This window comes from Erinaceus europaeus, chromosome 10, assembly GCF_950295315.1.
Source record: "Erinaceus europaeus chromosome 10, mEriEur2.1, whole genome shotgun sequence".
Taxonomy (NCBI): Eukaryota; Metazoa; Chordata; class Mammalia; order Eulipotyphla; family Erinaceidae; genus Erinaceus; species Erinaceus europaeus.
The window spans coordinates 51156739-51171953 of NC_080171.1; the positions used below are offsets into that span (position 1 = coordinate 51156739).

The 15215-nt window shown below is 35.0% G+C and overlaps 1 protein-coding gene across 3 annotated transcripts in view; it reads right to left on the minus strand.

The window, feature by feature from the left end:
* BNC2 (basonuclin zinc finger protein 2) overlaps positions 1-15215 on the minus strand; it is a 340444-nt gene that overhangs the window by 188895 nt on the left and 136334 nt on the right. For 2 of the 3 annotated variants that reach the window (XM_060199604.1, XM_060199606.1), the window contains exon 3: positions 2010-2112. In XM_060199604.1, the coding sequence (XP_060055587.1) occupies positions 2010-2112 (103 nt within the window). Of the gene's footprint in view, positions 1-2009; positions 2113-5178; positions 5459-15215 lie in introns of those variants that run through there. The other variant, XM_060199605.1, reaches the window with a different exon arrangement.

Genomic DNA, 15215 nt, shown 5'->3' on the forward strand with positions numbered 1-15215 from the left:
CTGGGTCAACCTTACTATTCTTTGTTTAGAGAGTGAAGGGGGGGGGCGGGTGGTGGAGTACCTGGTTGAGTGCACATGTTCCAATGCACAAGGACCCAGTTAGCTATCCGCAGGCCCCATGGTACTTATGTTAAAGACTTCCTATTCATGTAATTTTAATCCTCATTCGAATTCTGCAATGTAGGCATTATTAATTCTTTATTACAGGTGAGAAAAAAATGAGATAGAGATGTTGAACTGTTTGCCATCAAAACTGTAGAGCTGGAATTTGATTCCACACTGTCTCAATAATTCCTGATGAACTTGAGACCTAGCAAAGCAAATGCTTTTTGTTTGTTTGTTTTAGGAACAGAAGCATATTTAAGAAGTGGTATGAGTTGAACAATAATTTCTTCCAAACTCATATTTAAATCTGGATGCACAGTACTTTTATGACTATCCCTAGAGACAAGGCTGTTACAGAGGGAATTAAGTTAAAATGAGGTCATAAGGGTTTTTCCTAATCCAACCTGACTGGTGTTCTTATATGAAAAGGGAAACTGGGACACAGGAAATGCATCCATAGAGAAGAGACCCTATGAGGATACAGAGAAGGTATCCCTCTACAAGCTAAGGAAAGAGTCCTCAAAATGAAATCAACCCTGACAATACCCAGCTTGTAGATTTCTAACCCTCACAGCTGTTAAATAATAATACATTTCTAATGTTTAAGTCTTCCAGTATTTCATCATGGCAGTCATAGAATACAGAAAAAAAAAGGTTATCATTGAAAACAGTTATAGACTAACAAAGCAAAAGAATATCACCTGTTGCCTAAAACTGGTCTGCATGTTATTACAGATTTTGACATAGTTAATGGCCCAGTTAATAACATCTCCACCCCCACCCCCCCGGAGGGGGGGAGAAAGGACTGTAGGTATTTCTGCCAAGAACACTCCATTCAGCCTATACTTCCCCATAGTACTACATCTCTTCTCTCAGAGAAACATGGTTGAAATGTCCGCACATTGCCAACACACATGCCTAAACAAGCAAGGTACACGATAAAGTAGAAACATCTGAAGGTATGGCATTGTGTTGCTACCTCAGATCATGCCAGAACAAGGTGGCACTTATAAAAGTATAACCCCACTAGATATTTGGCATTGTTTGAGAATGAAGAATTTGCCTACTTAACAGCCAATACCCCAGGCTGTCAAAAAGCCTCAAACCAGAATTTCTGCTACAAGTATCACATATCTTTTTAAATTCTGCATTCTAAGGAGTAAAGAGAATGACTTTGTTAAATTGCAAGTGCCTTTTTGCCTACATAAACCACATAATAAGAACATGTTAAATGTGGAATCAAGACACATTGATGAAACAGCTCTGCACATCTGGCAAAGAGCCTCAACACTTCCTAACATCTTTAGAAGGAGCCCTCTACACTCCACCAACACCAGCTACCCGTTCAATCCCGCGCACACTGAAAGGGGGCATTTACAGATTATTTTTTCAGACACTAGCCAAATAACATTCCTGTTCACTCTCTCACCCACCTTGTCACATGCAGAATTTAACATCTGGGAGGATAAATTCAGCCTCTAAAGTATATGACAAGGGAAAGCAGTCATTGAGGAGTTCTCCTCAAGCAAAGAGGATTTGTCAGTCTCCCTCTGAGGTCCAGTCCCTGAAAGGTCAAGTGTGGTATGTTTGAGTTTCCATTAGGCCTGTCTGTGGCTTGCTGGTCTTCTGGCTGCTACTATGTTCAGTCAGAAGACCACAGCCCAACTTTTTATAAACATATGATCCTTCTGCTGAGAGCAGCTTACTGCTAACCTTACTTCTTAGAGCAGAGAATACACTATTTGAGAGGTGCAGGCTGAATGCAAACAACATTTAGAGCATAGTTGACCCTTCTTTTCTCCAGGTCAGTGATCCTTAAAAAATAGGTACACTCACAAAAAAAAGCAAGCAAACAAACAAAAAAGTATAACAAGAATTGGAAGAAAAGTCCAGATTTTCCTCACCATGTGCCACCCAGCCATGTTTACACTGATCACAAGTCCTCAAGTTAATCTTCCCTGGTTGAAAACATTCACACGTGCAGTTTACCAGTGTGCAACGGATGGCCTGAAAAATAAGGAAGAAAAAAAAAAAAGGGATCAGCATATGTTAAACGTACTATGATTTTTCACCAAGTTAATGACTAATAACCATACACTTTATACTAAAGTTCCTGGAGAGTTTTAAAAAGAATCTCTTAACCAAAAAATATAAGAAAACAAAATTTAGTCACTAATAGAATGCTTCATGTCATTCATACATAATCTTTAAAGTACTCAACATATACTGAATAGAACTAGAATAACAAACTACATATTGTTCATGATACTGAATTTGTATCACTAGGGATTCAAAAATGAAAACAATATTGCTGCTAACTACATATCAATGTAAGTCTATTCAGTTAACATGAAAGCAGAAAGTATAGTCTAATACAACAATGTGAGTGAATGTCTGTGAAAGTAAAATATGACCTACACGTATTATTATTTCTCTTCTACAGAGCTTCATTTATGCTTTTTAGTTAATTTTCAGATACATTTTGAAAGACAAGCTCATTCTCCCAAGACATACCACATTTCTGATATTATCAATTTTTGTCTCCCTTTGATATATTAATTACACTTTCATTTGTTTTTTGAAAAATGCAAATAAATTTTAATGGTGCTGCAACAAAATAAGTTTAAATTAGTTTTAAGATGAAATGTAGAATATGAAATGCCATTTATATGAACACTTTTGTTTCTGGAACAATCCACCTCAAAAGCTATAAAAAAAAAAGACACTTAAAATATTTCACTTTTTATAAACTCTTTTTTTTTATAAACTCTTAAAAGAAATCAGTCTATATTATAACATGAACCTACAGAAAATTAACATAAAGTGTAACTTCTTATGTATAAAAAAATAAGCTTAAAATTATGTTAAAACTGACCTGTGCTCCTTTATTAGTAAAGTTAAGTGAATAAACTTATCTCAGGCATTTAATTATAATTTGCATGGAAATTCTGAAGACATAAGGGATTTAGTCTGATGATTCATAGATTAGCAATCCATTGTAACTTCCTAAACTGCCAGGAAAGGATATCTCTCTAGATTGAGATGCAATCAGTAATTACTGATTTTCTGAGGGTGGGAAGGAGTAAAGGTATGGGGTGACCTGAAGTTCCACTGCTGAAAGCTACTCTCAACTGCATAAATCCAGATACTCATATTCAGGAATTACCTGAATTTTTATATGAATGGTTATATTAAAGATAGTATTTTAAATATTGCTAACATCGCTGAATCAAATTTCACTTACAATGAGGTAAGACTAAATGCCTTTTTTTTTTAACCCCTACACTAATGAACATCAAATCCATAGGTCTTTATTTGGGTTTTTATGCTGGTGTTCTCACTGAAATCTTTCATAATATACCTCTATTTTGTTTTGTCTTTTTTGTGTGTGTGTGTGTCATTGTTGGAGATTTGCAGCACCTAGTTGACTTTTTGAGAGAGAGGGAGAACAGAGAGAGGGAAAACACCATAGCATCAAAACAATGCAGGTACCTTTTATACGTTATCTGCCTTGCCATTCCAGTTCACCTATGTTTTCATTTGTTCCTATATTGCCACAAGGAGAATACTCTGTTTTATAACCTAATATTTCAAGGTGCCTCTTGCAATGAGGATAATTCAATTACATGTGATTTAATTGTAAAACTTTTCTATATGCAATTCATGAAAATAGAAAAAAAAGCACACCAAAAGGAGAATAATATATACAGTTTTGAGTTATAAGAGGGAAGATGGCTCCCAAAATAACTTAATTTTAATAATTTAGTTATTAACTGAATAATGTATCAGAACACCTCAGGTCTGAAATAACTTCTTTAAATAATATGTCCATTAGAGAATGAACTAACTTGACTATATTATAATCAGAAAAAAAAACTAGTTTTGCAGATAGTTCACACTTTATCAATTATTCTGTTACAAATTTAGGTACAGCAGCCACATTAATAACAAAATATTCTATAATCTTAACTGTGATTTTACAAAATTTTGTGTTACCAAGGGATGACCAATAAAACAATATCTAAAGCAACATGTTAATTACAGTAGAGAAAACATTTAAAATAACTAATTTGATAATCTTTTAAGCAACTGCTTAGTTATAAATTATGTTAAAGCATATTTTCATTAAATGTAATTATAGCTATATTGAGGACCAGAAAAAATTAAGAAACTATATATACTTTGTTTTTATGTAGAATAATTTTTTACAGTATGTTGAACCATTCATTCACTTACTCTGAACTAGTTTATGATTCAAATAGCTTCTCTTTCTAAATAACTCTAAAGATATGTCACATTTGGGAATTCAACTTTTCAGATCATCATTCTTTTGTATGAATTCTTCACTTTTTGTACCTAAATATACAAACATTGGAACACCTAAACTCTTTTTGCATATAAACACTTATGCATTGGAATATCAATTTTGTATTTCTATGAATTCCAGAAGGCTTATTTCTTTAAATTTGGATTTATATAGACTACAATTGTTCCTTAAGGGAATTACATATATTTAAACAATATGGTCTAAATAAATATTTTGAGAAAGAAACTATTGCGGCTTCAAAAAAGTTTTATTCTAAATAACATTTTTGAAACAGCATAGAGCTTTGACATACTATTTACTCACCACAGAACAGAGTCACTGTGATCACTCATAAATCTATCAAAGTCAGTTAAGCCTAGACATGTCTATACTTTACAAAGAGAAAGTTGGGAAGTGTAGAAGTGAAACTAGCTTTCTTATTTATGAGTGCATCAATTTCTTCCTTCATATAACCTATGCGTGAATGCTTCTCATTCACTTCTATGTGTTCTGAGATGATAATGAAATGGAAGATATGAGAAACCCCAAAAAGAGCAGTGTTAAGTCAGATGTTCTCACTTAAATATATGCAGAGATCTTCATGCAGGTCTGGTTCACTCCGGCTATTAACACCTCCGTGCCTGCAGGATCCGGCCCTGTAACTCTTCAACTCTTATAGCATCAGTATTCCCAGCTCACCCAACAACAATAATAATATATCTCCTTAAGCTTTCAGTTTATGAAAAGTAATGATTCTTTCTACTTACCTTTATCATGAATTTCTTAAAAGGGAGAGCCATGCATCTAGTATCCTTCCACTTCCTCACTATCATCTACATTTTCATTTTGCAATATGGATTCTGTGCCCATAGAGTTCTTAAACTGTTCACCCCAACAGGAATATTCTCATTACATCTGGTCTCTCTTTCTAGTCGCCTTGTCCTCCCCACCTTCAATGCAGTCTGAGACGCTGACTCGATTTCATTTCTGGGCTGTAGAGACCAACTATGCTAGTTTTTCTGGCAGCAAATTTTCAGGCTCCCGCCACTGTAAATAAATACAGGTATTTCCAATGGCCATGCTCTTAATTCTTTAATTTGGCAATTTTATCCCCTCTTACTGCTCCAAATATCATCACTATGCAAAAACCAGTACTTTGTAGCCAAGTACTATGTTCAGTGGCAGAGTCCCTATATGCAAAACTTGGTAAGAGTTTGTGATGGCAGATTAGAGAAGATATCCTAAGAAGAGAAGGGAGTCCTTAGAGTTGAGAAGCACCATCCACCCCTTTATTATTTCCTACCAAAGGAGGAATTTCCTATTTAAATTTACAAAACATCCTGGGAGGTGTTGGAATGTAAGGACTCATCTGCTTAAAGTTCTGGTGTTGCATAAATCCTAGTGAGGCTCTGGTTGCTCATTCTCTCTCATTAATAAATAAATCTTTTACCAGAGCACTGCTCAGTTCTTGCTTATGGTGGGTGCCAGGGATTGAACCTGAGGGACAAGATATGAAATTCTTTTACTTTTCATATAACCACTATGTTATACTCTCCACCTGCAAATGTTATCCATAATATAACTATAGGGCACTGAGAGATAGTTCACCTGGTAAGGTGCATGCCTTACTAAACATGACACCCTGGGTTTAGAACACCATATGGGAACACTGTGATGCTGGGGGGGAGAAGTTTTGGTATTGTGGTGTTTTCCCTACCCTCCTATCCATTCTCTCTACAAAAAAAAAATAGTAAGAAAATGGGCCTGGGAGCAGTGAAATTTTTCATGTATGAGGCCCCTTTCCCACTGTATGTTTACTTATACATAATTCAGCATATATATATATATATGTGTGTGTGTATATATTAAACTATTAATATAACTACTGATATGATATTATTATTAATAGCTAGATTTACTGGGTGTATGCCACTTTCCAAATATTCTGCCAAATACATTATAAACACTAAGTGCTCAAAAAATACCACATGGCTGGTACTCACATAGCTTTAATTCACAAATATGAAGCTGATAGAATAAAGTGCCCTACCTACATTTTTTAGTAGTAAAGAAACAGGAATAAGACCCTGGTGTGTATGAGATCCCTATCCCACTGACTATAATCTATAAAATCTATAATCTATAAAGCTATAATCTCATTCTGGTAAAGTAGTCATCAAGCAGAGCCATCCCTTCACTCCCTATCCTTCCTCCGCACCCTGTGTACTATTATTTTCTGCTCATTTTTCGGATGTCAAGTCAAACATTGCTTCTATCCCCAGTAAATTGCCCATATCTCCTGACCAAGACAAGTTCCTTATTAATCTATTGCTTTACTGCAGAACTTCCTGTCATCAACTAACATCACAGTTGTTACTATATCTAACTATAATTAATCTATATTTATTTGTCTATAAATATAGTATATTTATACATTTGTATAATTATTTTATTGTGGGATTCTCCTCTAGAATCTAAACTCTATGTGGGCAGGGCATAAACATTTGTTTGGTTCACAATGTATACTGCCAAAAGAAATAAAGACACTCAAAAGGCAAGGAGATAAGGTGATTCACAGAGCTCCTTTCCTCAGGCATAAAAGGACATTCACAAAAGTATCAAAACACTTTAATTAATTAATGGAATGTACATGGCTCTGGTGCCTTGTAATAGTAAGAGCTCAGTACATAACCTCAAGGAATGTTTCATAGATCATATTTAAATTAATTTTCCCTTATGATACTTTCCAATGTATTATGCTTTCCTAACACCTTGTAAAGAAATTAACAAATATTCAGACTTGAATAGATGAATAAACACTTGAAAGATGTGATAATACATTATTTATGCAATAGTCCTCTAAAATAGGCATGGTGGCAAGGACTATTATTTCTACTTTAATACTAGGTTTCTGAAATGATAGAGGAAATTTCTCAATTATTACATCATTATTTTTCCTTAGTTATTAAAAAAGGAAGAATATGTACAATTAAAACCAGTGTATTATAAATACTCATGTTCAAAAGTAAATTTAAGACACATAGACTGTTAGTATAAAACATTTAAATTACAGTCTATTTAGTTGCACTTGGGATATTTAAACATTACATGGGTGCACATGAAAGTATTCTACAAATTCCTACTCAAATAAGAGGTTCTAATATTACTAGAACTGAACCCTCTTTAGCTTATTATACTCATTGAATGAAGGCTTAAACTCTGCAAGTATCTGTGAACTGAGCATCATTTTTCTTATCCAAGGACTTTTCTCAGAAAAGCACAAACTATGACATTTAAGGCTATTCAGCTAATATTCTACTTAGTTGTTACTTGTTTGGATACAGTTACACAAATTATGTGACACAAAATGGCATGTGGCAAAATAAGACAACTAGGAAAAATAGCAACACAAAACAGGGGAGGAAGGAAGTAAACCTCATTTAAGTTCTAAATTTCATCTTTCCACCAAAAAGAAAAGAAAAACAAACAAAAATCTACTACAGATCTTCCTAGATTAAGATGTGGTTATGTCCAGATAAAACCAATGTAAAATGAAAAATTACAAATAAAAATATATATTTACCACACTAAACTTGATGTGTATCAACATAATTTGGCCTAACCTACCTTCAACATGTTCAGAGCACTTACACTCCAGTGAAGTTTCCTACATGAGCATCATGGACTGGGAATTTTGGTCCCCTGTGCCTACTCTGCATCACAAGAGACTTTCATACTTCTTATCTCTGAGGAAAAGGTCACCACTCAAAAACTTAAGTATATTCTTTACCAACTGGGTATTGCTTTCACACCATGGCAATTAAGTAAGTTGAGCATTAAAGTCTATTCACAGAAAACTCCCTTCAAGGGTTCATTAACCCTGGCCAAATCTCAAACATATAACTGAAAGTCCCTTTTAAATCTACCGTCTTCTTATTCACAAACGTGGAGGAAACCAAGTTGTAAAATTCTGGATTATAAGTTTTACTGAAGTCATTTAAAATGTTTACATAGTCTATATTAAAACTAAATTGTAGGAAAAGTTCACCATTGATATAACATCCATTCTACCCCATCTGTGCCTACTGTAAACTTAGGTGGTACAATTTAGGTGCATTACTGAATTGCTATCATGATGATCAGTGGCAAAGTTTACCTCTTATACTTTTAACAAAAACAAATTTCTCAATAAATAGAAGCTTCTAATTTGGAAGTCACATGTATATTATCATAAATATGTAAGATTGGTCAACCCTCATGAGGATATAATATCATCTATTTTAGAGTTAACTTTTATTAATTCATCTCTGTATATATTATCCATTGTTGAACATACACAAAAGGCCCAGAGGGAAAGATACCTATGGTATCAAAGAATAAAAGAAGCTTTTAATTGTGTAAGAAAATTGTCTTTCAAATACTTGTATCTTGGGAGTTGGGCAGTACCGCAGCAGGTTAAGCGCACGTGGCAGAAAGCACAAGGATCGGCGTAAGGATCCGGGTTTGAGCCCCTGGGTCCCCACCTGCAGGGGAGACGCTCCACAGGCAGTGTAGCAGGTCTGCAGGTGTCTATCTTTCTCTCACCTGTTCTGTCTTCCCCTCCTCTCTCTATTTCTCTCTGACCTATCTAACAATGACAACATCAATAACAACAATAACTATAACAACAACAAAAAGAAAACAAGGGCAACAAAAGGGAAAATAAATTAAATTTATACAAATACTTGTATCTTAAAATAAATAATCTAAAATGTAACATTATCTATAATCAATCTGAAGGGTCATTATTCCAACATTGTCTCAGAATACACTGCAGTAATTACAAAGTAACAGTTAACAAGCATTATGAATAGAGAGACATCATGTCTCTGACCAAAAGATGAATAAAGATTAGCAGGACTTCCACATCTATTTCCCCATTACTATACAGTGCATAAGAACCTCAGGCAGCAGTTTAAGCATTGCCAGAAACATTTAAAATACTGCATAAGATATTAATTGTGATTGTATCAGGATATAGGAAGAAGTTTACCTCCAATTTTCATGAATAGATGATATATAATACTAATAGAAAATAAATAACTTCTAAAATAATTACTCTTGAGTTTTGGTGAAGAGTTGGAAAATCTATTTAATATTATTTTGTAAAAGAACTAAGACAGGGGGCCGGGCTGTAGCACAGCGGGTTAAGCGCACGTGGTGCAAGGATGAGCGTAAGGACCCCGGTTCCAGCTCCAGCTTCCCTACCTGCAGGGGAGTCACTTCACAGGCGGTAAAGCAGTTCTGCAGGTGTCTATCTTTCTCTCCCCCTCTCTGTCTTCCCCTCCTCTCTCCATTTCTCTCTGTCCTATCCAACAACAACGACAACAATATTAACAACAATAATGATTAAAAAACAAGGGCAACAAAAGGAAAAAATGGCCTCCAGGAGCAGTGTATTTGTAGTGCAGGCAGTGAGCCCCAGCAATAACCCTGGAGGCAAAAAAAAAAAAAAAAACTAAGACAAAATGCTTATTGAACAAAAATATATATATTTCTTATTCCTCTGTTATGTAGTTTGTGAAAATTTTGAATTCTTTATTTACCAACATAAACTGAACTATTTAATTTCATTTGACTACAACATTTGTACAAGATAAAAGTAAAATATTTTTGAACATGAATATTTGTAATTTACTGGTTGTGCATTTAGATGTCAAAACAAGACAAGATGTGAGCTGAACAAATTAGTATATTGACCAAAAAACAGAGTTCTACACATCCTATAGGAAGGGGAAATGGTACAGGACTTGTAATCCTGCAGCCCCCTAGTCTGATCCCCAAAGCCATATAGACTGAGGTGGTGCTGTAGCTTTTCTCTCACATGAAACTCTCACTACAAGAGTACCTAAAGGGTTTTTTCCCTAAGACGATGAAAATATTGCTAAAATGTGATAATGGTTGCACATAATTGTGAATATACTAAAGTCCATTACATTATGTACTTTAAATAAATAGAGTATATGTTATGTGACCTATAATGAAGTACAATTATTTAGAAAGAAGTAAAGCAAAAACCACTCTACTACCTAGTTTCCTAATGGTGCTGATAAATACATTAATCCATCAGATTTTATTTCCACAGGAGACAGAGTATAGCACAATACCGAATTTCATTTTTTAAATAATTTATTTGTTTTATGAGATAAGGAAAGAAAAAGAAGATCACGGGGTTCGGGCAGTAGTGCAGTAGATTAAGCGCACATGGCGCCAAGTACAAGGACCCTCGTAAGGATCCCAGTTTGAGACCCCAACTCCCCACCTGCAAGGGAGTCGTTTCACAGGTAGTGAAGCAGATCTGCAGGTGTCTTTCTCTCCCCCCTTTGTTTTCCCTTCCTCTCTCCATTTCTCTCTCTCTCCTATCCAATAACAATGACATCAATAGCAACAACAATAATAACTAAAAACAACAATTTTAAAAAAGGGCAACAAAAGGGGGAAAAAGTGAAAAAAAAAAGATTAATTGGTTATAGTAATGACAGGAACTTAACCTGAGGCCTCAAGCATACAAGTCCTATGCTTTAATATTGAGCTATTATCTCAGCCTATACTATCCAGTCTTTAGCCCAGTACATCTTCAACTTACAAATGCTAAACAAGAAATACAAAAGGAAAAAAAAAAGGCAAGTTAATAAAAGTATTTCAATGCTACTTAAACTTGAAAACCTCTTCTACTTTGAAAATATTTTTAAAAATCATGCTGTTCATTTAAAGTGACAGTTTTAATGTAATTTCAAAAATAAACACAAGGCCTCATATATGAAATGTACCACTAAAATACTTCCTTTCCCCCCTATTTTATTGAATAATAAAACAAAAAGTGGGAGAGGGTTGGAAGACAGAGGGAGAGAGAGAGAGAGATGGAGGGAGAAAGAGAGAGAAAAATAGAGAGAGGAAGAGGGAGAGGGAGAGGGAGAGAGAGAGAGAGAGAGGAAATAGCCATCTGCAGACCTGCTTCTCAGCTCATAAAGTCTACCCCCTGCAAGCAGGGACTTGAACCTGTAGGTCCTTGTGCATGGTAATATGTGCAGTTAATTGTGCACCACTACCCCCCCCCAATACTGTATGATTTTTATGAATTATTTTTGAGGGGGTGGTGCAGGGTTAAGGAGAGATACAGCAAACACTGCTCTTTCATTCAGGGAGTTCACTTGCTACTATCCTTGGCACTCCCATGTGTTAGTAGAGATAGAACACAGGTCGTAGACAAGATAAGGTATCTACTTACTAAGCCAAATTAAAAAAATCAAAGACATCCATCAGCAAAAGGGATATAGGAAAACTGTTAGTTATAATATTAATGCACCAATACTAAGATACTAAAAACTCTTTAAGAGAATCTGTTAAAATTTGATAATAGTCAATTCTATCATATACACCAGTAAAAAAATTCAACTTACTGTGATGAAAAATTATTGCAGTGAAAGTCAAGAAATGAATTTGGTTTAAGGAGAAATAGCAAAGAAGAGAAACCATATATTTCTGAGTGTGAAAGTTTCTATGACTATATGTAAATGTATATATATAAACAGGGAGAAAGGGACATACATATGCACATAAATTTTTACAGACATGGATCCAATGAGTGTCTGTAGTCATTACCTTAAGATCACAATCTACTATTAACTGACATGAGGAAGACCCCATTTAAATTATTTAGGAGTTCAGAGTAAAAATCAACAGCGGGATATACCCAATTATATAAGGAAAATACCCAATGCATCTATGGCATCAAAGCACATGCAGGCTTTGGAGAGAGAGAGAGAGAGAGAGAGAGAGAGAGAGAGAGAGTGTGTGTGTTATGTTATTTTTTCCCCTCCCAATTAAATTAGGCCTATGGTAATATACGCTATTTTGTTAGGCAATTAGTAATATTAGAGAGACAAGAAATGAAAAGGCATTTCAATTTGGTCAGAAACATTTCATTCTCTTAGCTAACAGTCACCAATTAACATTTTCCATTTATTGTCTATATGCTAACTAATTTCACAGCCTACTTAGGCAGCTGTGGTGACAACTAGAAAGGGAATATTCTTTCATGAACATATCATCTAATTGAAGATAAGGGCATAATTCATAATAAAAGTAACAGTATTTTAACTAAATTCAGTCCACATTTACCAGAATATATAAGAACCTAAAGTACTCATCTCTCTCACCTTAATGTTGAATCAGCACTTCTGCATTCCACTGATAGACATTTTATTCACTTTCACTAATGTAATTTGAAAGGTGGTAATGTGATTACATTTCTCCGTGACATTCATGAAAACAATTACTAATATAATATGATAGGGAAGACATTAATAAAGAAGATATTTATAATGAGATGCAAAAAGATTCATAAACCTTTAAGCACTTTATAAAGAGACATTCATTCAGCAAGAAATCAAGATGCAGCTTAAGTTCTAATGTTTCAGATGCATTTCCAGTGCTAGAAAGATTCTCTACTTTGGTGACCAACCAGAGAGATAAAAGAGTAAACAAATATGTGTCCCAAAATATGCCAAATATAAGAAATCATCCTAAGCAGGTGATACCTTTTCTTCCCAGACAGCAAGGGGTCCCTCTAAATGTTTAACCTCTGTCAAAGGAGGCAGCAACATTTTTTTCAAATGCCAAAGCACTGTAATCAATCCTTGTAGAAAATGGGTGCTTAAGGTAGGTGACCTTTTAACTAAATTTGCCCCTCTAAGTTTTTGAAAGGAATGTGTCCCAATGAAGCAACAAGGGAGACAAGTTATTGCATTTTAGAATTCATTATTCCAAACAACAAATCTGGTGAAACAGTCAATTAAGGCAGCCTTCTTGAGGCTAAAAATATTTCACATTTGTACAGTGCTATGAAGCTTGCATAAAACTTCACACTCAGTAGTCTGGTACTTAATTCTCAAAAAACCCTAAAACTGTAGATTTTTCAGACAGCAAAAATGAGCTTCTGGGATGTCCTTAAATGTCCACAGACAGTAATGCAAAGCTCTTCTCCATTCTGTCTTTGAAGGAAAGTCTTCTCTCTGATTTTTTTTTTTTAACCAGAGCACTGTTCAGCTCTGGCTTATGGCAGTGTGGGGGATTGAACCTGGGACTTGAGAGTCTCAGGCATGAAAGTCTCTTTGCATAACCATTATGCTATACCCCCACCTTCCCTCTGATATTTTTGCAGTTCTGAAAGGAGTTTCAAACAAAACAGAAAAAAGTGGAAGGTTATTATACACAAAGACAAGTATTGGTGAAGGTTTAACTTGGAAAGGTAGGAGCCAGGTAGTGGTGCACCTGATTGAGCACATGTTATAATGCACAAGGACCAGGGTTTGAATCCTGGTCCCCACCTGCAAGGGGAAAGCTTTGTAAGTGATGAAGCAGTGCCAGTGCTGCAAGTCAGCCTCTCTCTCTCTCTCTCTCTCTTTCTCTCTCTCTCTTTCTCTCTCTCTCTTTCTCTCTCTCTCTATCTCCCTCCTTCCCTCTCTCTCTCTCTCTCTCCATCTCCTCAATTTCTCTCTCTATCCAATAATAAATAAAAACATAAATCAATGTCAAAAATAAAATAAACAAGAAGCAAGAGCATATTCTCAAGAACATTTGCTTTGTTATACAACATTTGACTTCTGACTTCTGCCTGTCTTGGGACTGCCCATTAGTAGCCTATCTCAACAAATATTTTAATAATTTCCATTGTACAGAAAACTGTATATCATAATCAAACCTGATTACAAATGAACGTTTCTTGTTCAAGAGAAGGTATCGCACCTCAGGAATCATACCTTTTATAAATAATCATAATGATGTGATGAACGATATACATGTCCCCTTATACATTATTTATGTGAGGTCAGAGAGTCCCCCCAAGATCTGTGCTAAGAACTGGACTGGCATCATTAGAGCTTCATATAAATCACTAAAGGCACATCTTGATTTTACCACTGGCTAGAGTCACAGGAATTTTTGCAGTGGAACCTCTAAGGTAATACATTTTTAAAAAACACACTTCTCATTTCTTCTAAAAGGTAATTTTCTCAAATTCAAATGGCTACATTCAGAGAAATCCTACAAATTTCTATGAAGTTTATAAGCATCTGAGAGTCAAATGTGTCCTATATGTTAAAAAATATATATCCTTGATATTTCTTTTAAGGACGAGTTGGTTTAAAAGATAAAGACAAATACCTATAGAGAAAAATAGCAAGGACGTGCTTATTTGATGGCTGACAGATCCGATATCACTAAGCAGAGTCTTATGCAATGGCTTTCAGGAACTCTGAGCTAACTCTTGGAAATTAAGAAATAAAGAGAAGTCATTATGGAGGTAAAAAGAGTCTTCCAGAACAGTGTTAATGCCATCTTGGGCATGTAGACTGGGTTCACATGTGTGTCAGCTGAATCAACATAATGGGCTATAACCGCTTCGAAGAAGTTAATATGGTCCATAGGGTCAATAATCCATGAACTAAGAAGGATTTACTTGATAGACTACAAATGGTTCATAAGAACTTAAGAATCACTCCATCAGATCAAAAATCCAATTTTCACATGGTGTCTTTCTACAAATTAGCCAAAAGAAAGTAATAGCTCTGAAGGACTTCAAGGTCTGTCAGTTAAAATTTTACTTTTTAAAGAACAGTGTAGAGGAGAAAGTGAGAATTAACCTCTCTCTCTCTAGTGAATTAACCTATTTTAAGGAGAAAAAGTACAGTTTTTGATGAAACGGTAATATAGAACAGGAAGCACTCTAGGGGATTTACACATTTTCCTATGGGTACTTGAACTT